This window comes from Cetorhinus maximus, chromosome 16, assembly GCF_964194155.1.
Source record: "Cetorhinus maximus chromosome 16, sCetMax3.hap1.1, whole genome shotgun sequence".
In the NCBI taxonomy this organism is placed as follows: domain Eukaryota; kingdom Metazoa; phylum Chordata; class Chondrichthyes; order Lamniformes; family Cetorhinidae; genus Cetorhinus; species Cetorhinus maximus.
Genome location: NC_135894.1, coordinates 55714386 through 55736689, shown reverse-complemented (window position 1 = coordinate 55736689; position 22304 = coordinate 55714386). Strand labels below are relative to the sequence as shown.

Sequence of the window (22304 nt, the reverse complement as noted above, 5' to 3'; positions counted from 1 at the left end):
ATGTTAAACACATATACATGGCTACAAACTACTACTATCATAACTTTTAACAAATTCCCAAACTAATCTCCGTTAAGGCAACAGCAACCCATAGACTTAACCAAACACCAGGCAGAGCATTTTCACCTTACAAATTCAAAATTAGGTTTTTTTCACTTTGGTTCCTGTACAGACAGTGGTAGGCTCACAGCTGCTTTGATGTTACACTGCCTTTGCTCTACATACACAAAACTGCTGAAGTTATACCAAGCACATCCTACTGAATGTAAATTCTCATTGTATCACCAACCTCTGAACTAAACCTTTCTAACAATAAAATCCCTTTCAGTATTACCAATTTTATGAGTAATATAAACATATTGCTTGGTATCTGCTAGATAGGTGTCACTTTTCACCCCACTTCTTGAATGCTCTATTTAAAAAAATGCAAATGCCCTCTACCTCTCTGTTAACATCTCAAAACTAGTACACATCAAAGCACCCAGACTAGCTGGCTTTAATCCAATTAAGACACACCCACAGTATTTTAAAAGAAAAATATTTTCCAATAATATTATATACATTGATAGTTTCATGACACTTACACAACAAGGCACTCTGCTTATTTGCTCCATTAAAAAAATCTATCTATTTTTGTGGCCTATTCTTACTTGCAAAATGTATTACTTCATATTTTTCCTCATACTGAATTTCACCCATCTGTTGTCATTTAGCAGCTGTTCCTGCATTCAGTTATATAATCCACAGTAAAGTGTCCAGCAATCCCCATTAGGTGCAGGCAGCATGTGCTGCTTTGGGACCATGCTCTGATTCAAGCATAGACCAATTTCTCAGCCAGTATTGTTCTGAATACTTATCTTTAAAACTAATTTTTTCACATTCTCCTACAGGACCACTTTCATTCATCTCTGTAAAAACTGATGCAGAATGAGTACTGTTCCCTTACTTTCAAGTGCAAGGTGGCTCCCTTAATATCTAAGTGGTCCATTCTTGTGACATGAAAAGCTTTTAAAATATATATTGTGATTACTTGTTATCCTTAGTTTAGTGTTCAATCTAAAAGATTAGCTTCATTTCAGCTTCTGTAATTGATACTAGTATTAAAGGTGGATAGGAATATTGTTAGGCAATATTTAATACTAAAATAAGTAAGATACCCACGTAGGAAGAGCACATCATTTGAAACTATTTTTGGAATATTTTACAGATTATTTAACTATGAGAAATATATTTTGAAGACAACCTTTGGATGGTTTTTATATCGCTTTGATTGTCACAAGTATTTTTAGCACCAAGTTGTGTTGTCATTCTTATAAATAAATGTGCTTATTAATTTTAGATTGGCCATAACATGGGATGGGCAACAAATACTGGCTTTTCCAGCAATGCCCATAACCCATGAATGAATGAGAAAAAAGTCCAGTGTCACACTATCTCGTTCACAGCAGGTACATTTTAGTTCAGAGAAGACTCAGTCCGTGTATTGGAAGTTTCCATTTGCTTTGTACAAAAGTAAACACGTTGTGAGATATCTTGAACATAACATACTGTGCAGCAATGAGATAAAAGGAATACCTTTGGAAAGGCCTGGATAATGGAAAAGGAAATGACAAGTGACTTATTGCCAGTTCTGTGTATAGCTAATGTTACATGCTTAACTGTTTGCCATGACTTCGGAAAATACAGAGAAAAACATTCCTGTTCAGTTAATTAGCTTGCCCCATTATTTTGTATCTATTCAGGTTTGAAAGATATTTCACATATCTTCCTTCTGCCTGAGCATCAAACATCTTGTGCTGTTGAGAAGTTAGAAGCATAGAACCATAGAAAAGTTACAGTGCAGAAAGAGGCCATTCAGCCCATTGAGGCTGCGCCAACTAAAAAGGGAAAAAAAAAGCTAGCCTGAAATCCTTTTCTGATTATCAGTATTTGGACAAGCATCACACACAAGAAATATTCTTGATCACTCATGTTATATAACATACCTTTTGTTGCCCATGCATTTACATTCTCAGCATCATTATGCAATATCTTACATGTTTCAGTATTAAATGCAGCCTGCTGTCCATCTTTCCTAGTCACTATGCCTTTCAGCCATTTGCCTCATTTCAGAAGGCCCTGCCTTCTTACCTAACTTATTACCCACAAACTCAATATTTAATTATACATAGAATGTCACTGTCTCCAGGATTCAAGCCCAATCACTGGAGAAGTTCTACCGGTCACAGATACCTAAGCTAACGACTCCCAACGAAACCCTCTGCTTCATCTTTACCTAATCATCACAACTTTGCCTTTATTTTATAAGTCTGTATATTTGCTATTGATGCAAAACAAAATTTGAAGTAATTTATGCTTTCATAACATAATAGCATGACAGAAAAAACATCAGTTTCCAGATGAAAAGTCTGATATTTTAAATATTACATATGACTTACAGCCACCAAATGAATATGTACTTGTAAACAAAATTTGTGACTTTGATTGCATTAGATTTGAAAAGTGTTCTAATATATTGACATCAACAGTGAGTGACAGTTCCTTGTCTTATTTTTAGACTCTTAATTGCACCAGTATGGGCCAAGATATTGTATTTGATGTCAGTTTATTTGAATGTGCTTTTTAGTCAGTTATTCCACAAGTCTATTACTTATCAAAGTTTGTCCCACATGAGAAAACAGCCAGTCCAATTTATTCATGCTATGCATTTACAGACTGAGATAATATTAATCATAGTTCTTTTATATATATTCATGGCTCCCATTGTCTCTTCAACAATTTACAAGAGAAAGGATCAACAGTCTTGATTTGCAATATTAGAATATTACCCCCAACAAGTTTTCACCAGCAGTAAATCTAGATGGAAGAAGTTACCTCTTTTTAGAAGGTTTATTTGATGTATTACATTTTTTCAAATTACACATCCATGCAGAAATGATGCACCATTTTTGTTTCATAAGGTAAAAAGCTTCTGTTGGCTCAATTCCCATTGCTATATGAATTTAGCGTTGCCTTAACTCGTCCACCATCCAAGCATGTAATGCATTAATCTGTCAGCATAGTCAAAGAACAATTTACAATTTATAGTTCAGAATATTTCTAATCTATGAAGGGGATTCAATTATTTATGCATTCTGTTGTGAATCCATGCTTAATAAAACAGGGCTTTATGTATTTACCGGTTGGAAGCCACTACTTGAATTTTTTTAAAGATTAAAGCCACGTTCCAATGACTTGAAATCACAGTCAAAGAGGGACGAACATTTGCACCACTATACATTCTACATTCTAAAGCCATTGAAATAGTGACAACCTGTCAGCAAAGCCACACCTGGAACAATTATCTTGAAGGAGTATAAATCCCATTAGCAAAGCATCCAGACAATCAACTGGGTGGAGGCAAGCCATTAGACGTAATCACTTGGAAATGGGATTCTGGCTATGAAATGGAGTTGCTGAGATTTCATCTAATCATGTGAGCTTGGCAACTGGAATCCATTAGCCATGACCATATTTGGGTCACGAGGCAACTGGAGAGAGTGGGTCATGTGACAAGCCTACTAATTCTTTGTGTGTTAAAGATCTTGTTTTCTCTGCAGACCGGCACAAGCAAATAAGACACTGAAGAAACAAGATCCCTTTGTGGGTCTCTCTCTCTTTCTCTCCATCTATTCCTACAAGTTCGAAGCCTGTTCTTGATTATCCATGTCCTGCAGACGGAGATTCTAAAAATAACTCAAAAAAGAGCACATAAATTGTCCACCTACATCTTTAAGCCACCTCAGCGCTGACCCAAGAGGAGCACCAAGTTCAACCCAAAGCCAGCCAAGCCACCAACCTTCAAGAACCGTATATCCCTTTAACTTTACTGGACTTTAAATTGCTTAATCTATCCTGCCACTTTGTAATCTATTTGTGAGTGTGTGAACTTCGAGTGTGAGAGTGTGTCTACTATGAGTGTGTGTGTGCGAGTACGAGTACAAGTGTGTGCATGTGTGTGTGTGTGAGAGAGAGAGAGAGAAAGAAAGTTGGAGCATTTTTACTATTTTTCTTAGGCCTGGTTAAGCACAATAAATGCTATTTTCTTTTATTTTTTAAAAGACTCATGGATGGATATCTGTCGAATTGTGTCTTTTATGGTCACAGCATGTAAAGGGTTAAACACTCATTGAATTGGCAAGCATATCCTTTTAAAAAAATTCTGTTGTAGTCAAACACCAGGGGCAGAATTTTTCGGTCAGCATGCGGGGGCGGGCCCAACACGCCGACGCGTAAAATGACGCGAGATGACGTCGGGCGTGAGTCCCAATGTCGTTGCAATGTTTTGTTCAGCGGGTGCGCGCCAGCCAATAGTTAAACGGCCTATTAAGGCCATTAAGGAAGTAATTAACGTAATTATTAAAGCTGCCTTAGTGTTAGGGTTTGTGTTAGGATTAGGGTTGGGGCTTGGTTTGGGGTTAGGGTTAGGGGTAGCGTTAGGGTTTGTGTAAGGGTTAGGGTTATGGTTGGAGTTAGGGTTGTGGTTAGGGTTAGGATTAGCGTTAGCATTAGGGTTAGGGTTAGGGACTACATTTTAAGTACAGCCATGCTCAATGCTTCCAGCCCACGACTGCAGCAAAGAAGACTTGACCCCGAAAGGCAAGAACACTGCAGCCGTCGAGGCATTTTGGATGCATGGAGGCCCGCTGTGATGCCCTCTACCCCTGCTCTGGCCGCAGGATGGGCAGCAACATTACCATTCTGGTTTGGTAGGCAATGGCAGTGGTGATCAGTGCCAATGCTGCACAGAAGAGGTTGGCCATCCAATGCAGATGGAGGATGAATGATCTCATCTGTGCAGCCAGGGTATGGCAGCCATCTCATCGCTCTAAACTCACACACTCAAGCCCATCACACATTCGCTGGCATCTCACTCACTGCCAGCTCAAGAGGCATCACCACCCATTCTCACACACAAACCCTCATGTGTCCATCTGGCCTCATCTCCTCTGGAGATTGCCTCCTCAGCCCACACCATATTGAAGCCACTTGCACAGATCAACATGTGCCCCCAAACACAGTCTGGGATACCCTCCTTCCCCAGTACAGCTCTCGTCCTGCAGCCTCTACCCTTGCCTGAGGCCACTTCTCCCCCTTCCCCAAGCAAGACCTTTCCCTGTAGCCATTGGAAAGCCACCCACATATGGCTGATCTAATAGGTAAAGACCTGTCGTGACCCCGCCCAAAAGCGATGTGGAGCTGTCTGTGAAGCCTGGCACTGATGACTGCGAGTGCTGACCGAAGCAAGGTAGGCAAACAAACCTTGAAGTCCTGAGCAAAGTGCAGCCCATCAGGTGCACACATTATATATGCTTTTGTGAAACACGCTGGCTGGCGTGTTTTCCCAACAATGTGGGTGGACGATCCAGCAGGGGGGATGAGGCTGGCGGACTGGCCTTGTAATGATATACTGATGTATTACAATGAGGTTCCTGACATCTGATGGCAGGGAACGCGGCCTGCCATCGGTGGGCAGAGCAGATGATCGCAAACGTTTTTAAAAAGTAATTCACGGGATGTGGGCTTCACTGGCTGAGCCAGCATTTATTGCCCATCCCTACTTATCCTTGAGAAGATGGTGGTGAGCTGCTTTCTTGAACTGCTGCAGCCCATGTGGTGTTGGTACACCAGAAGTGTGTTAGGAAGGGAGTTCCAGGATTTTGATTCAGCGACAATGAAGGAATGGCGATATATTTCCAAGTCAGGATGGCGAGTGACTTGGAGGGGAACTTCCAGGTGGTGGTGCTCCCATCTATCTGCTGCTCTTGTTCTTCTAGATGGTAGTGGTTATGGGTTTGGAAGGTGCTGTCTAAGGAGCCTTGGTAAATTCCTGCAGTGCATCTTTTAGATGGTACACACTGCTGCTACTGTGCGTTGGTGGTGGGGGGACTGAATGTTTGTGGATGTGGTGCCTAATTAAGCGGACTGCTTTGTCCTGGATGGTGTCAAGCTTCTTGAGTGTTGTGGGAGCTGCACTCATCCAGGCAAGTGGAGAGTATTCCATCACACTCCTGACCTGCACCTTGTAGATGGTGGACAGGCTTAGGGGAGTCAGGTGGTGAGTTATTCGTCACACGATTCCTAGCCTCTGACCTGTTCTTGTAGCCATAGTATTTACATGGCTAGTCTAGTTCAGTTTCTGGTCAATGGTAACCCCCAGGATGTTGATAGTGGGGGATTCAGTGATGGTAATGCCATTGGACATCAAGGGGCGATGGTTGGATTCTCTCTTGTTGGAGATGGTCATTGCTTGACACTTGTGTGGCATGATTCTTACTTACCCCTTGTCAGCCCAAGCCTGGATATTGTCCAGGTCCTGCTGCATTTGGACATGGATTGCTTCAGCATCTGAGGAGTCACGAATGGTGCTGAACATTGTGCAATCAGCAGCAAACAGGTTTCGCTACATCGTGAAACTGATTTTTGGCCTTCTCGCCATATTGTCCACTCACACCACCAAACACGCCCAATCCCGGCCGGCATGGAAAATCACGGCCTAAGTCTTTTAAAAACATTTTTATCTCGGTTATTACAAAATGCCGTGTTGTAGCGTTGCTGTCAAATTGTAATCGTTGTGGTTTCATTGGCCCACACCCCCCCCTACATGATGGCATTGATTTCAACATTGATAAAACGGGAGCCACAATCACACCAGTGTACAATTTTGCAGCCCACTGAATTTTCCTTTCTAGTTTCAGTGCTAACACTGAACCCAACTCAAACGTGAATGTTGAAAAGAGAAACACAAATGCTAGAAATCTGAAATAAGAATTAAAAAATGCCAGGAAAGGAAATGTGCTTCTGAAATAGGGAAGGTTCTCAATAACCAATCTTTTTTTCTTTCGAATGTTGAAAGCCCTACTGTGCATTTCTGGAATTTTTTGCTTTTAATTAGAATTGATGGCTCTTTACATAACCAACCATAAGTGGATCAAGTTTGATTTTCCAGAATCAAAAAATAATGCTTAAGCTCATGATGCTCAGCAACAGTCCTGTCCAATGAATTTTAGTTCTATCTCTATGCTGCCTTCTACTCTGCAGTAGAAATCTTAGCTGTGTAACTTAGATCTGAAAAAAGGTTGGATTCAGAAGACCAAAACATTCTGATTGCTTTTGTATTGCCTTTAAATGACTAAAAATGACACAGATTTTGCTGATTTGGTCTTGGGAGTCAGTTAATCTGAATACTGACATTATTTTGCCACAAAATTTATCAATTAAAATGGAGTCAGCAGACTTAATTTGATCTGATTCACTACATGAAATTGCAAAAAAAAACATGCAGGCTTGAATTTCAATGCAACTAAACAAAGCCATAAACTAATAAAGAAAATGGAAATGCTGCAGGTAAATGCTGTGCAGTACTGTTTTAATTGTTTATGCCAGTAAGACAAGAATCTTGTTCCCTTTTGTAGCTCTTGGGCCCTCGCGGGATTATAAAATCAATATAGCAATCTTGCTTGAAGAGCCCATAGGAAATTAAATGTTAGAAGTGGAATTGTCACCAGCTTGCACTGGCTATAGGCGGCACCTGTCTGAGGTTGCTATTGAGGTATATTATTGAAACAATGCAGCTGTGTTTTATACCTGATTCATGGGATAAATCAATACTGTCATTGAGCAAGGAATGGAGCAGCAGGTAATGGTGATACAGTGGTTATAAGGATCATGTTAAAAGTGTTAAGACCTGGACAGAGTTCACTCAAACTGAAAAAAATCAATTCAGATTCTGAGTCCATCAAGAGTGATAGAAGAGAAGGCCACAGAGCTGTTTTCTTCTACTCACAAATAATAGGGTGAAGATATGATGTTTATTAATTAGAAGTAAGGAGTTTATTATCTGTATATCCATGAAAATGCAATGATTTATTTCTATTGTCATTTTTTATTGTTTCATTAAATAATCAGCAGCTCTTGTCTCATGTAAAATATTTTGTTTTAGAATGTCAAGGTGCACAGAAGAGTCTGACACCATGTTGGCACAGGGCTTTGTACAGAGTTTGGAGACCATCCATTCCAGTCTTGAAGTGATGGCCAATGCCATTATCACAGGTGTGGGGCCAACCATGATGTAGCATCTGGTGATCAAAATTTCAGCTTCCAATGCAGCACAAGCAGAAGCTGCCCAACATCTGGGTGCAATAGTGCAAGCACAGATTGTGGTCACACAAGACCAGACTGCTACCATCATGGCTGTGGATATCAGTGCTCAAAAGCAGCTAGCAGGGTCTCACAGCAATTTGTCAATCTGTCCTCCAACACATTGCTAGGATTGCTGAGGCACTGCCCTGGGGAAGCAGTAGCGGCTCCATGGAGCCTGCTGTCCTCTCTCAGGATGGCAGCATTTGTGTTCCCATCACTGCTACTCTGCCAATGCTCTTGTAGTTGGCCAGCACAGACTGCTGCTGCTCATCCTGAGAAACTGCAGTCCAAAGCCAGGCCTTCTCGAGCCAGAGTGCCACGAGGTCATCCTGGAAGGCTATCTGCAGCTTGCCAGACTGAAGTCAGCAGCCTTCATAGCATGCTCCAGTCACTGGGATAGAACTTCACTAGAACAAACAAAGTCACATGCTAAAAAAGGCACAAAGGGGATGCACAGGGCTGATTAGTTGACATATGTATAGAATATTGGATGATTTGCCTTATAAAATAGATTTGGAATTTTTAAAAATGTATTTTTACATTTTAGTCTAGCAGGTACTATAATAGTCAGTAACAAAGGGAAGATAAGGTGTAGTACTGTTAGTGATGGGGAATTGGGGATTGGTTTACTGGTATCACAGCCAGATAAGTCGATCACCGGCACCCTTGCCAGAAAGGGACTATGCTGGTTTCCCCTTCTCTTCCACCTCATCTTCCTTAGTTGGTCAATATATAGCTGTTGTTAAGGGCTGTGTCCTCATTATGTCGAGGTTGTGCAGCTTGCAACAGACCATGATGAACCGAAAACTCCAGGGCTCCTTCGGAGAAGTCTAGGTAGTGAAAGCTTTTTTTATGCACTCCACATTTTCTGTGACAGCACAGCTTTTGTTATATGCATGTTTCCCATGTGCGGGTTGCACACTACAACTACATAGGCATGTCAGCAAAGGATAGTCCTTGTCACCCAGCGGCCATCATCTGGTTTGTCATGGTGACTCAAATGCAATGACACAGCAGACTGGCGCAGAATGAAGGCACTATGACTGCTGTCAGACATTGATTTACATGATATGCACACCAACTGGACATTACATTTCAGAGTTGCGGTTCCCACATGCAGTGTCCAGAAAGAGATGTGTATGCAGTCCATGGGGAATCTGCAATCCACACCAAGTCACATGCTCACCTTGGCAAGTGGGAGTGAAATGTAGTGGGAGATGTTGCAAATATCACCTGCTCCAGCCTGGAAGGAGGCCACTGTAAGCTCCTGTCCACAGTCACTGTCACAAACACTGGGAATATCATCCTCATCCTGCTCTGAGGTTGCAGTTGTAGCTGCAGCAGGTGGCAGATCTCAGTGAAGACACCCTTACTGAAGCACAGACATTTGACACACTGCTCCTCTCTGAGGTTCTGGTAAGATAATTGATACCTGAACACCCTGGTCACATCTGACCTCCTGCTGCGAACCCTTCACCCATCTCTTCCAGCAGCTTAGCCTCCTCTGTGTCATCTCTGTTCATTCGCCCTAATATGCTTTAGATCAAGAGGAATGCATGCTACTCCACCCATATCTGGGAACAAGTGCTTTATGCAGAAGCCTGCAATGTCAGGGCAAAGTCTTCTCGCTCATGCCACACCATTCCCTGTAGGCTTCAGCAATTTTAAAGAAACAATCAAACACTTCTATAATAGCAGCAAGTGCCAGTGGAAATGGAGCAGCAACTAATTGGTAAGTAGTTGATGATCCCTTTAAATAGCGCGGGTGAGATGGAGGCAAGGGCTGGTAGGGTAGATGGGGAGTGTCCTTCCTGTTGCTGAATATGTGTTCAGTTATGTGTGTTTAAGAGATGGTTAGAGCGTTGAGCTCCAAAATGACAGTGCTGGCACCAAATCAGCGTTATATCTTGATTGACACCACAATATGCCTACTTCCAGCAGATGTTTCCTGCGTGCCTTGACACCCTCGCTAAAACAGCACCTGATGTGGCTTGCGCCAGAAGTGTGCATGCATATTACAAATGCAATTTTAGAGCCAAAACATGCCAAAAAAATCAGACTCTAAGGAGACAAATTTTGTGGCCAATAAATTTACATGTGTTTCCTTAGAAAGGTACATTGAACATTTATTCAAAGATAGCTAATTGTCCAATTTAACTTGCTTTATGATTTGACCTTGTTTAAATTATATTGTGTAGATTCATCAACAACAGCATGAAAACAAAATCCCCCTCAGTTCTGGTGGTGATAACCAAGAATATTGGAACTACTTTTGGTAACCTGGTATTTCATCTGCCAACAATGATAATATTGATTTCCCACTAATCAATCAATTTTTCACTTGTTTAAGGTGCTGCCTAGCATGATATAGAAAGTCAATAGGTGGTTAAAGGAACAATAAACAGAATGTCCACCAATTGATTTTTCACCTATGCTGACAGCACCTTGGTAGAAATGGCTTAATGCCAGTTACCTGTCTTATTGCAGTCAAATAACTTCACAGTTTACCAGACTATAGGTTTCTAATATCAACAGGATGTTTCTTCAGCTATGTCATCCTGTGGTTATTGGAAGATATACATGCCAGAGAATATTTATTGTTAATTGTAAGGTGACAATTATATCTCCCAGCAGTCTGTCCATTCACTACTACCAGAAACAAATGGCCGCTGCAAAATGTAGAACCTGCTCAGTGAATATTTGAATTTCATTGCTATGGTAACAAGTGATAAACACCAAACATGGACCATTATAAACTGTCAGGCAAAAAATTAACTGAGGTAAAATCACTGCAGAATAGTTTAGAATAACCATTCCTTTGACAGGCAATTTAGCTGACTTATTCTTGGTCATATCCACACGGTGTTTTTTGTCCATGAAACACCTGAGTGACATTTCTTGATGCTAGCTACAGCCTTGCAGTATTCTTTAAAGTTGGCCTCCAAAGACCAGAGTTATTTTCAATAAATATATTGAAAAATGTTAACAAAATCTGAACGGCATTTGTAAGCATGTTATCATGTTGTAAAGCATTTACTGCTATGATTAGTCAGCAGTTCAGTTCTTATTATGCATACCACTACACAGATGGTAAAAGGCAAACTAGACGGCATTTAGTCTTTTATCATGTAGCAATTTATATTTTCTTAAAACACTAAAGGAAACACAGTGGTGTTTTCCAGTCCCTACAGGCAGTTTTGAAGGTGGTTATGCCCGTAAAATGAAGCGTGTGGTCTGTCCACTGCCTTCTTGTCCACCCCCAACCTGTCTCGCATTTTCCAGGGGGCGTTGGAGGTGTCAAGTGGCCCACCCGCGCTTGGGCCTATTGAGGCTCTTAACTGGCCAATTAATGACCACTTACAAGCCTCATCCTGCACTCCACTCCCGCATCACTATTTTACCCACAGCAGGGGAGACCCACGCCATGCGGGAAGCCTGGCAGCTTTAGCTGCACAGGCTGGTTTTGGGGTTTCTCCTTTGGGGGTGCCCTATGCCTATCAGAAGCATCACCCAAAGTCATATTCACCCTATGACCCTCAACCCCCCCCAGCCTCTCAAACCTGGCGTCCCCCAATCCCCTCACTGGAGCCTGCCAGCCAGGCCCTGGCAATACACTGGACTTGCCTTTAGTCTAGACTCTATTAGCTCCTTTTCTTCGGGATTGACTGTAGTCCCAACAGTGGCCAATGCTCGAACCTGGTGCTGCTGGGACTATGGAGCTGCTAGCCATTCAATTGGCTTACAGCTCTCTAAGGTGGATCTTCCTCCCCAGATAGAGGTGGAAGTCTCACCCTTAGCCAATTCATGCCCCATTGAATGTTAAATGACTGCAGGGCAGCCAGTATCAGCAGGGATGTATTCCCGGCCGATTCTGCAGGCAGTGGGGTGGGAAACTCCGCCATCCAAAAAATCTTGCCCATAATCATCTTCCTATTCCTTCAGGTACTACACCCTAAGAGGGGGTTGGCAATCATGGACTTCCATTGGAGTGACCCATGATTATGCTGGGCAAAGTGCTGCAGTATGGCTGACCAGGAAACTCTCTCTTTACCATCTGCCATCAGGCATATTAGAAGGATTTACAGGCTAATAATCAACCTGTTTGGCTATATTATGAATGCACCTTCTATGGTCATCAAATCCTGAAGTGAGACTTGAACTTGGAGCACCTGGCCCAGAGGTAACGACGCTACCACACCTCCATCCCATAAACAACTTACATGCTCTTGGTATATTGTTGCATCTACATTTTCAAGTAGGCTTTAACTGCTTATTTTATTGGATTACTACCTGGAGAACTCTAACACGCAGGAAAACAGTACAGTCATAGTGTTATAGACAACAGTGGAATGAGATCCCATGCCTCCTCAGGTGCTGCAGCCTGGATGCAACACCTTAGACCACTCGGCCACACTACCACTTAAATTCCACAGTTGCCATGTTGGGATTTGAAGTCACGTCTCTGCAGTGTTCATCTGGCCCTCTGAATGACTAGTCCAGTAATATTACCATTGTACAGTTGTCCCTCTAAGCACAAGCTTGTTAATCATTCCTACACGAACTTTGTGAATTAGGATTCCTACATTTATCTTTCTTAATATACTATGCAGTGAAGGAATATCATACCTCAGTACACAGGAAAACAATCCACCATCCTGCAGTTCTGTTGGACGAAACCAAATGGAGTCCTCTTCTTTGCTCATTCTAATTCCATCAAATGGTATTGGCTCTTCAAAGTCCCCATGACCGCTACTTTTGTACCACATCAAGCTAAGTCCTGAACTCTGAGCTATGGTGTAGTTTGCCCTGATGTATCCATAAAATAATGCACATTTCACTCGCACTGGTTCCCCCAGTAGAACTTGATACTTCTTGTAGTCCACAGACCAATCTGTACAGCCATCAGCTGAAATAAAGAAAAGAATATAAATTTAAGCATACATTGCAATTAACATGGCTTATTTTTTCAAATTCAGATGCACTTAGCTAAAATATAACTCAAATGTGATGTAAATTTATGCTATGTATTTAAAAGTAAACATTATGTAACTCTGTATCATGATGGTAAAATAAAGCTATCTTGGCGTACTGAGTGGCCCTGCTGTTACCAATCCCAGTTCACAGTTTTAATCTAAGCAGTAAAGAAATGTTAAGCCCTTCTTTACCTCATAACAGAATAACTCTACAACTAGGAAAGGGTTAAGAACATTATTTCACATCATTTTCCTTTTTAAAATGTATTCATTCTTGGGATGTGTGTGTCATTGGCAAAGCTGCCATTTATTTCCCATCCCTAGCTGCCTTGAGCAAACAGCTTGCTAGGCCATTTCAGATGGCACATAAGAGTCAGCCACATTGTGTGTGACTAGAGTCACATATTGGCCAGACTGGGTAAGGATGGCAGATTTTCTTCCCTGAAGGTCATTACTGAATCAGTTGAGTTTTATGCAGCTTCTAACAAATAATGCTTGCTGTTAATCAATTAAAGTATTTTTCAGAACATCAGAGAAAATATAAAAACATGATGAAGTTTATTAATTTTTAGAAACCAATTATTGCATTTCAATTCACACTCCTCCACCTGGCTGAACTTGTTCTCTCACTGAACAATTTCTCTTTTAACTTGTCTCACTTCCTCCAAATGAAAGGTGTGGCTATGGGTACCCACAGGGGCCCCAGTTATGTCCATCTTTTTGTGGGGTACATGGAATATTCCTTGTTCCAGACCTACTCAGGCCCCCTCCCACAATTTTTTGTCTGGTATCAATAACTATATCAATGCTGCTTCATGCTCTTGCCTGGACCTGGAAAAGATTATCCATTTTGCTTTCAATTTCCACCCCTCTCTCCCCTTCACATGGTCCACCCCTGACACTTTGCTTCCCTTCCTTGAATTCTTTGTCTCTATTTCTGGTGGTCGACTGTCTGTCAATACTCATTACAAGCCCACCGACTCCCACAGCCGCCTCGACGTCAGCTCCTCACACCCTGCTTTCCTGTAAGGACCCCATTTGATTCTCCCAGTTTCTCTGTCCCCGTGCATCTGTTCTGATGGTGCCACCTTCCAAAACTGCGCTTCTGACATGTCTTCCTTTCTCCTGAGCCAAGGTTCCCCCCCCAACTGTGGTTGACCGGACCCTCAACCATATCTGACTCATCTCCCGCACCTCTGCCCTCACACTTTCCCCTCCCTCCCAGAACCATGATAGGGTTCCCCCCCTTGTCCTCATTTTTCACCCCACCAGCCTCTGCATTCAAAGGATCATTCTCTGTCATTTCCGCCAACTCCAGCATGATGCCACCACCAAACACATCTTCCCCTCGCCCCCCGCACCGTCAACATTCCATAGGGACAGTTCCCTCCGTGACGCCCTGGTCCACTCCTCTATCATGCCCAACACCTCATCCCCTTCCCACAGCACCTTCCCATGCAATTGCAGGGGGTACAACACATCTCTCTTTACCTCCTCCTTCCTCACCGTCCAAGGCCCCACTCTACCAGCTGAAGCAGCGATTTGCTTGCACCTCCTTCAATTTAATCTAATGTAGTCGCTGCTCCCAATGCAATCTCTTCTGCACTGAGGAGACTAGACACAGACTGGGTGACTGCTTTGCGGAACACCTTCGCTCAGTCTGCAAGCATGACCCTGACCTTCCTGTCGCTTGCCATTTCAACACACTATCTTGCCCTCACGCCCACGTTTCTGGTCTTGGCCTCCTACAATGTTCCACTGAAACCCAATGCAAACTTCCATTTAGGCACTTTACAGCCTCCTGGATGTAACATTGAGTTCAACAACTTCAGATCATGAACTCTGTCCTCCATTTTGATACACTTTTTCCCCAACCCCCACTGCCACCCCTCCCCACAGGGCCAGTGTATAACTTGTTTTTATGTTTTGCTTTAAGAGAGTGCTGGCCCTTGTTGTGCTATTAACACATTCTGCTATCTGACCATTATGCCTCTATTAGTGCCTGTCTTAGTCTTTAACACTATGAATACCACCCCTTTGTCTTGTGTCCATGATATCCTTGTCAAATCTCTCCTGAGCTCCCACCTATCCCTGACCTTGTATTTTGCTCCACCTGCTCCACATTAAACAGTTTAAAATCCATCACATTTCTACCTCTCTTGAGCTCTGAAGAGTCATATGAAACGTTAACTCTGTTCCTCTCTTTGCAGATGCTGCCAGACCTGCTTGAGTTTTTCCTGCATTTTCTGTTTTTATTAAGTTTCAGGTATTATAATGTATGTATGTTTTGAAAACTGGCCTTTATCAAGCTGCATTGTCACCTGCTCAATATTCAAGAGCTAATGTATTCAGTGTGAAAGCTAGCACCCCACTGTACAGAATGATTCAGAGCATGAATGGCTTTATGCCTAAAAATGACATTTTCCAGTATTTTCTATATATGAACTAGATAAGTATGCCAGTATATACACGGCTGGAAGTATTGGAGAATATGCCTGGGTCTTTAATGAGATCTAAGAGCAAGGTTGCTGAGGCACACAATAGTTTAGGAACATTGGAATTAGTCAAACGGTTTGAAAATAGCTGGGTGTCTCTGCTGATCAAAAATCTCCATGAGGAATCTTGATTGGAAGGAGTAAGTACTACTTGCTGCTGTTGCTATGCTGTTCTTGCTGTAGATATATCCTGACATTTTTAGATGCACATCATTAAATCAGTTCATGAGCATAATGTGACGCCAGAAAGTTTATGCTGGCTGTGTATCATGTATGGGCAATTCATAAAAGGGACATTAAAATATTACTCCTAGGGATGTTATATATATGTAAAAATTAATGTGGATGATAATGATGCAGTTTCCCTGAACACTCATCATTATGTCAAATTGCCATAGAAACTGTGCTACATTACCACTAAAGTGAATAGTAATGTGAACATTTTCTTAGAATCACTCCACAAAGATGGAAAAAGACATTTTTAATGAACCTTTGCTGTTTATAACACCCAAATTGGGAGCAGGAATAGGCCATTTGGCCCCTCAAGCCTGCTTCACCGATCAATAAGATCATGGCTATTGTACTTCTTTTGGTGGGGTGGTAAGGATTCTTGGGCTATTCAGCTACAAGAGGTGAACAAAGGAACCCCATCTAGTCCCAAACTCATATCCATATAGGCATATTTTCAGCAGGGTTGGGGTTTCACTGAAAAATAGTCAGTAAGTTGAAGACTGTTTGACTTTCTCCTCACCCATCCCAGTGCATATTAATGGTAATGCATTGGCCTCACTGAGATCAGCTAACTCAATCAGCAATTGAACGTCGGATCTTCCTAATGTGTACGTGGATTTGCATCTCACCTCCTAAACCAGCTGAGCCATGAGGGAACTTAGTCACTCATAAAATGAGAATCAAATTTTAGATTGTTAATTGTTACATCATTTACATGTCTGTAAATCCAATCCAGATTTGGAAAGCGAGCGGAGGCGTTTTTAGGGTAATATATGCATAGAATTCTCCTTTCCTATTATTAAATCATAAGAAGAAGGTTCCCACCATGTAGAAAGTCATTCTATTTGTGCATATGTGTGCAAGCCTGTGTGTGACATTTTCTAAATGCAGTTGTTCCATTTGAATTTGTTATTAACATTATACGATATACATCAAGCATAACTGTCTGTGACCCTTTTGTTTTTGCTGGCAAGTTGGCACGGCATAGATGAAGGATTTTTAAAAATATATATAACAGACACAGAAGAAGTCAATTATAAAGTACAATGTTCCTTAAAGTACAGAGGTTAATTTAAGTATATTAATGGTTTTTTACCTGCCAACTAGTCTGTCAAAATAGTGATGAATCTAGGGAAATATTGCAAAGCGTGAGGCAGGACTTGGTTCAGATAAAAGCAAAATACTGCGGATGCTGGAAATCTGAAACAAAACCAGAAAATGCTGGAAAAACTCAGCAGCTCTGAAGAAGACTCATACGGACTCGAAACGTCAATTCTGTTTTTTTTCTCTCCACAGATGCTGTTTGACTTGCTGAGTTTTTCCAGCATTTTCTGTTTTGTTTCAGAACTTGGTTCAGGTTTGTTTTCAGGCATGAGACTCAAAAGAAAATGAGCATCAGGTCTTATCTTAATATTTCTGGGTGCCTATGAAGTGTCCAACGCTGGCTTGTTGATGTTGAGAATTCCATTTTGGGTTGGCTGCCATGTTGGCAAGTGAGAGTAGGGAGAAGCACACCTGCTCCTCCTGGCTTCATGTTTAAGTTAAATTACAAAAACAATCCTGTCTTTTTCTTGGTGGCTTCCAGCAGTCCCTTTAAGTACCACTGGTTAGGCTGCATGAGAAAACAAGAATTAATAACTGAGCAGGCCTGGCTCACTGCAGTAATGTGGAAGTTCCCAGGTAGGTCCTGTGAAAGATACTAGGCCCTTTTTAACATATGCAAATCAACTAATGTCATTTTTAGTTTGCTGTTAAGGATCCTCCATTATGGCCAGACCTGATATGGCTTTCAACATATTCATAGTGCCTCTGGGGTGAGGGAGGCAGCAGTGGGAAGTTCATGCTTTTTGCCCTATCCTGAATCCAAACACTAAGCAGAGTGAGATCCATTTTTCTTCCCCTGCATTTGCAGATGTTAATCAAAAGACCACTCAGGCATATGATACCAGATGCGCTGTACAAGTCATATACAGTTGGCACTATGTGCACTATTTATACAATACACTTTATCTCCAGTGTTTTCTTATTCAAGAAACTCAGCTTCAGAAGCCAATGGAAAGAAAATTTGGCCTAGTTACAACAGATGTGTACAACAGATGGCCAATCCACCATTCACCCACCCTATCCTCGTGCTGAAGTTACATAAAAACCTAAGAAATAGGAGGAGTAAGCCATTTGGCCCCCTGAGCCTGCTCCGACATTCAATTAGATGGCTGATCTTCTAAAAAAAAACTTCACCTTGCCATACTACTACCCTGAGAATTCTCTCAGTATCCAAAACTCTACCAACCTCTGAAATAAAAAAAGAAAATGCTGCAAGTAATCAGCAGGTTAGGCTGCATCTGAGATAGAAACAGAGTTAACATTTCAGGTCAATAATCTTTCATCAGGACTGGTTGGATAAATTCACATATCGCTACATTGTATTCCATTTGCCATTCACCCAAACTATTTATATCCCTCTGTAGCCTCTTTGTGTGCTCTTCAACATTAACTTTCCACCTAACTTTGTAGTATCAGCACACTTTTTTACATTGCACTCAGCACCTTCATCTAAGTTGAAATTGAATTTTCACCCCCAGTGACTCTTCCTGAGGTAAAATTCCACTGGCATCAGCCTCTGTCAGATATATAACCAACCATAAACAGTAAAGCTCTGGAATTCTGGGCCCTGCAATCTGCTTGCTCAATGGAGACAAATTGTAGGGTCAGCTAATTTTAATATTGATGAGCGGCAGAAGGTGCAAGCACCACCAGCCATTGGTGTATTGCAAATGACATGTTCAGAAAACTTTGGGGGAATGGGTGGAGCAGATCTTTGTGCAGACATAGCCGCTGAGCCTGAGGCTGGTCTGCACTGAAAACAGAGCCAGCTTGCAGGAAGGTGAAGAAATAATGCCAACAGGAACAAGTAAATGGAGAACAACAAACGTCTCAGAGAGTGTTATAAATATTCTGACTGAGCTGAAGTGCAGGAGGGATGCAACTTTGGAAGTGAATGAAAAGCTACCTGTTAGCAAAACAGCTAGGGCCATGTGGAAGGAGATGATCAGGCAGTGAATGGTAACTCCCTAACCCCCGGGTTCACTTTCCAATGCAGAGGTTCAATGATCTCACTAGGGCAGAGAAGGTAAGTGTGATGACCGCAAGCTGTTATTCTTCTTTATTTTAACTTCTGCAGACTCCAAACCAATATTAAGCCTAAAGGTGCAATAAAAATCTTAAAGGTATAAACCAGGCAAACTAAATGAATTTTATAGACTCCTTCACATGAAACAATCAAATGACATCATTGGAGAATTCTGTAACGCCTGCATGTTTTTTTAAGAATCATTGTTATTGTAACTCTAAGAAAAGTGATATGGGCTGTATAAAACATATCTAATTAATAATCCTGAAAGTAAGAATCCTTCTGTCCTCATGAAGGAATAAGTTGCACGTAATTTGATTGAACAATTTGCTACCAACAGAAGAAACAAAAGCAATTTTGGGACCCTCAACAACAGAGACAGTGAGCAGAAATTTCCCCACACCATTATTCACCCTCTCACTCATACCCACCAGTCTACACTGGGGGGAATATACATGGTTCGGATGAGGAATGGATAGTGGGTGCTTCATGATGTGTAAGAAGCCACTATAAGACGTAGTGGAAACAGAGAAGGATGTTTTTGAATGGAGATTAGGGAAATTTAAGCCTCCGGCTGAGCAGCAGTCAGACAATGATTCAAGTGATGCTCCATAAAAGGAAAGATAGAAGCACAGCATGATCCTCTCATGTCACAGTGGAAAGCCTCTCTGTATAACTGGAGCAGACGACAGGGTTGGTCGCAAGGTTAAATGCCATCTTGTGTGCCAACATTACAAAGGGCATCTTAACAATACAGAGCAGCCTGGACAAGTCAAAACTGCAGAATTTGGTAATAGGAGCCCCTACAGTGGGAAAAAAGCAATGGGCTCATGTACAGAAAGCTGGTTTGTTGGAAAATGGTGAGAGTGACGGTTCCTCTGGGGAGTGCAGCCACGCTTATGGCACTGTGAGTGGCTCAGCTGCACAGGGTGGGGAAAGGGAAAAGAGGGGAAGAGCAATAGTGGTAGGAGACTCGATAGTGAGGGAAACAGACAGGTGTTCTTGTGGCCATAGACGTGACTCCAGGATAGTATGTTGCCTCCCTGGTGCCAGGATCAAGGATGTCACTGAACAGCTGCAGGGCATTCTAAGGGGGGAGGACAAACAGACAGAAATTGTGGTACATATTGGTACCAACGACATAGATAGAAAGAGGGCTGAACTCCTGCAAGCAGAATTTAGGGAAGTAGGAAGCAGATTAAAAAACAGGACCTCAAAAGCAGTAATCTCTGGATTACTTCCAGTGCCATGCGCTAGTGAGTATAGAAATAGGAGGCTAGTCCAGATGAATGCGTAGCTGGAGAGATGGTGCAAGGGGCAGGGCTTTAGATTTCTGGGACATTGAGACTGTTTCTGGGGATGGGACCTGTACAAGGCGGATGGGTTGAACCTGAATCAGAATGGAACCAAGATCCTTGTGGGGAGGTTCGCTAGTGCTGTTGGGGAGGGTTTAAACTAACTTGGCAGGGGGATGGGATCCTGAGAGGAGGTTCAGCAGGGGGAGATGCACAGCCAAAATTAGAGGAGAGAGCAAGTGAGTTGGAAGGCATAGAAATTATAGCCAGTTAAGGCACAGCGGAGTTTGGCAAGGTTGGATGGTATTTATTTTAATGCAAGGAGTCTGACAAATAAGGCAGATGAGTTGAGGGCACAAATTAACACATGGAAGTATGATGTCATTGCTGTCACAGAGACATGGTTGAGAGAGGAGCAGGATTGGCAGCTCAATATTCTAGGATTATAGGGTCTTCAGGTGAGACAGGAAAGGAAGTAAAAGCGAAGGACTATCGCAATATTGATCAAGAAATCAATTACAGCAGTAAGGAGGGATGAAATCATAGAAGGCTCCTCAAATGAAGCCATATGGGTAGAACTGAAAAACAAAAAATGAGCAGTCACATTGCTGGGAGTGTACTATAGGCCCCCAAACAGCCAGAGAGAAATAGAAGAGCAGGTATGTAGGCAAATTTCTGAGAAGTGTAAAAATAATAGGGTAGTAATAGTGGGGGATTTCAACTTCCCCAACATGAACTGGGTTAGTCAGAGTGTGATAGGTTTAGAGGGAGCGGAATTCTTAAAATGCATTCAGGAGAGCTTTTTAAGCCAGTACGTTGAAGGTCCTACAAGAGAGGGGGCGGTCCTGGACTTAATTTTAGGGAATCAAGCTGGGCAAGTGGTAGAGGTATCAATGGGGGAACATTTTTCAGATAGTGATCATAAATCCATTAGATTCAAGGTTGTTATGGAAAAGGACATGGATGGGCCAGAAATCAGAGTTCTTAATTGGAGGGAAGGCCGATTTTAATAAGATCAGATATGATTTGGCCAGAGTGGACAGGGAGCAGCTACTTTAGGTAAATCTGCGTCAGTGCAGTGGGACTCATTCAAGAAGGAAATAGGGAGAGTACAGGGCCAACATATTCCAGTAAAGATAAAAGGTGGGACCAACAAATCCAGGGAACCTCGGATTCTGAGGGATATACACGATTGGATAAAGAGAGAAAGGGAGGCTTATGGCAGATACTGAGGGCTCAAAACAGTGGAAGCCCTAGAGGAGTATAGAATGTGTAGGGGGAAACTTAAAAAGGAAATTAGGAGAGCAAAAAGGGGGCATGAAAAAACATTGGCAAGTAAAATAAAGGAAAATCCAAAGTTATTTTACAAGTACATTAAGAGTAAGTGGATAAGTAGGGAAAGACTAGGGCCCATTAAGGACCATGGTGGTAATTTGTGTGTGGAGCCGTAAGACATAGATAGGGGCCTAAATGAATACTTTGTGTTGGTGTTAACAAGTGAGAGGGATGACGTGGTCATGGAAATCAGGCAGAAGGACTGTGATATAATTAAATAAATTAGCATAGAAAGGGAGGGGGTTCTAAGTGGTCTGGCAAGCTTATAAGTAGATAAATCTCCAGGCCTGGATGAAATGTATCCCAGGCTGTTGAGTGATGCAAGAGAGGAGTTAGCAGGGGTGCTGGCAATAATTATCAGTACCTCTCTGGCCACAGCAGAGGTGCCAGAGGACTGGAATACAGCCAATGTGGTACTGTTATTCAAGAAGGGAGGAAGGGATAAACCAGGGAACGACAGGCCAGTCAGTCTAACATCAGTGGTGGGGAAACTATTGGAAGCAATTCTGAGGGACAGGATTAATCTACACTTGGAGAAGCAAGAATTAATCAAGGACAGTCAGCATGGTTTTGTTAAGGGGAAGTCATGTCTGACCAATTTGATTGAATTTTTCGAAGAGGTGACCAGGTGTGTAGATGAGGGCAATGTACTTGACGTGGTCTA

General features: G+C 42.1%; 1 protein-coding gene across 3 annotated transcripts in view; it reads right to left on the bottom strand.

Annotated features, from left to right (window-relative positions):
* Positions 1-22304, bottom strand: part of il1rapl1b (interleukin 1 receptor accessory protein-like 1b) — a 1487064-nt gene that overhangs the window by 790756 nt on the left and 674004 nt on the right. For all 3 annotated transcript variants that reach the window (XM_078559845.1, XM_078559847.1, XM_078559846.1), the window contains exon 3: positions 12808-13087. In XM_078559845.1, the coding sequence (XP_078415971.1) occupies positions 12808-13087 (280 nt within the window). The remainder of the gene's footprint in view (positions 1-12807; positions 13088-22304) is intronic.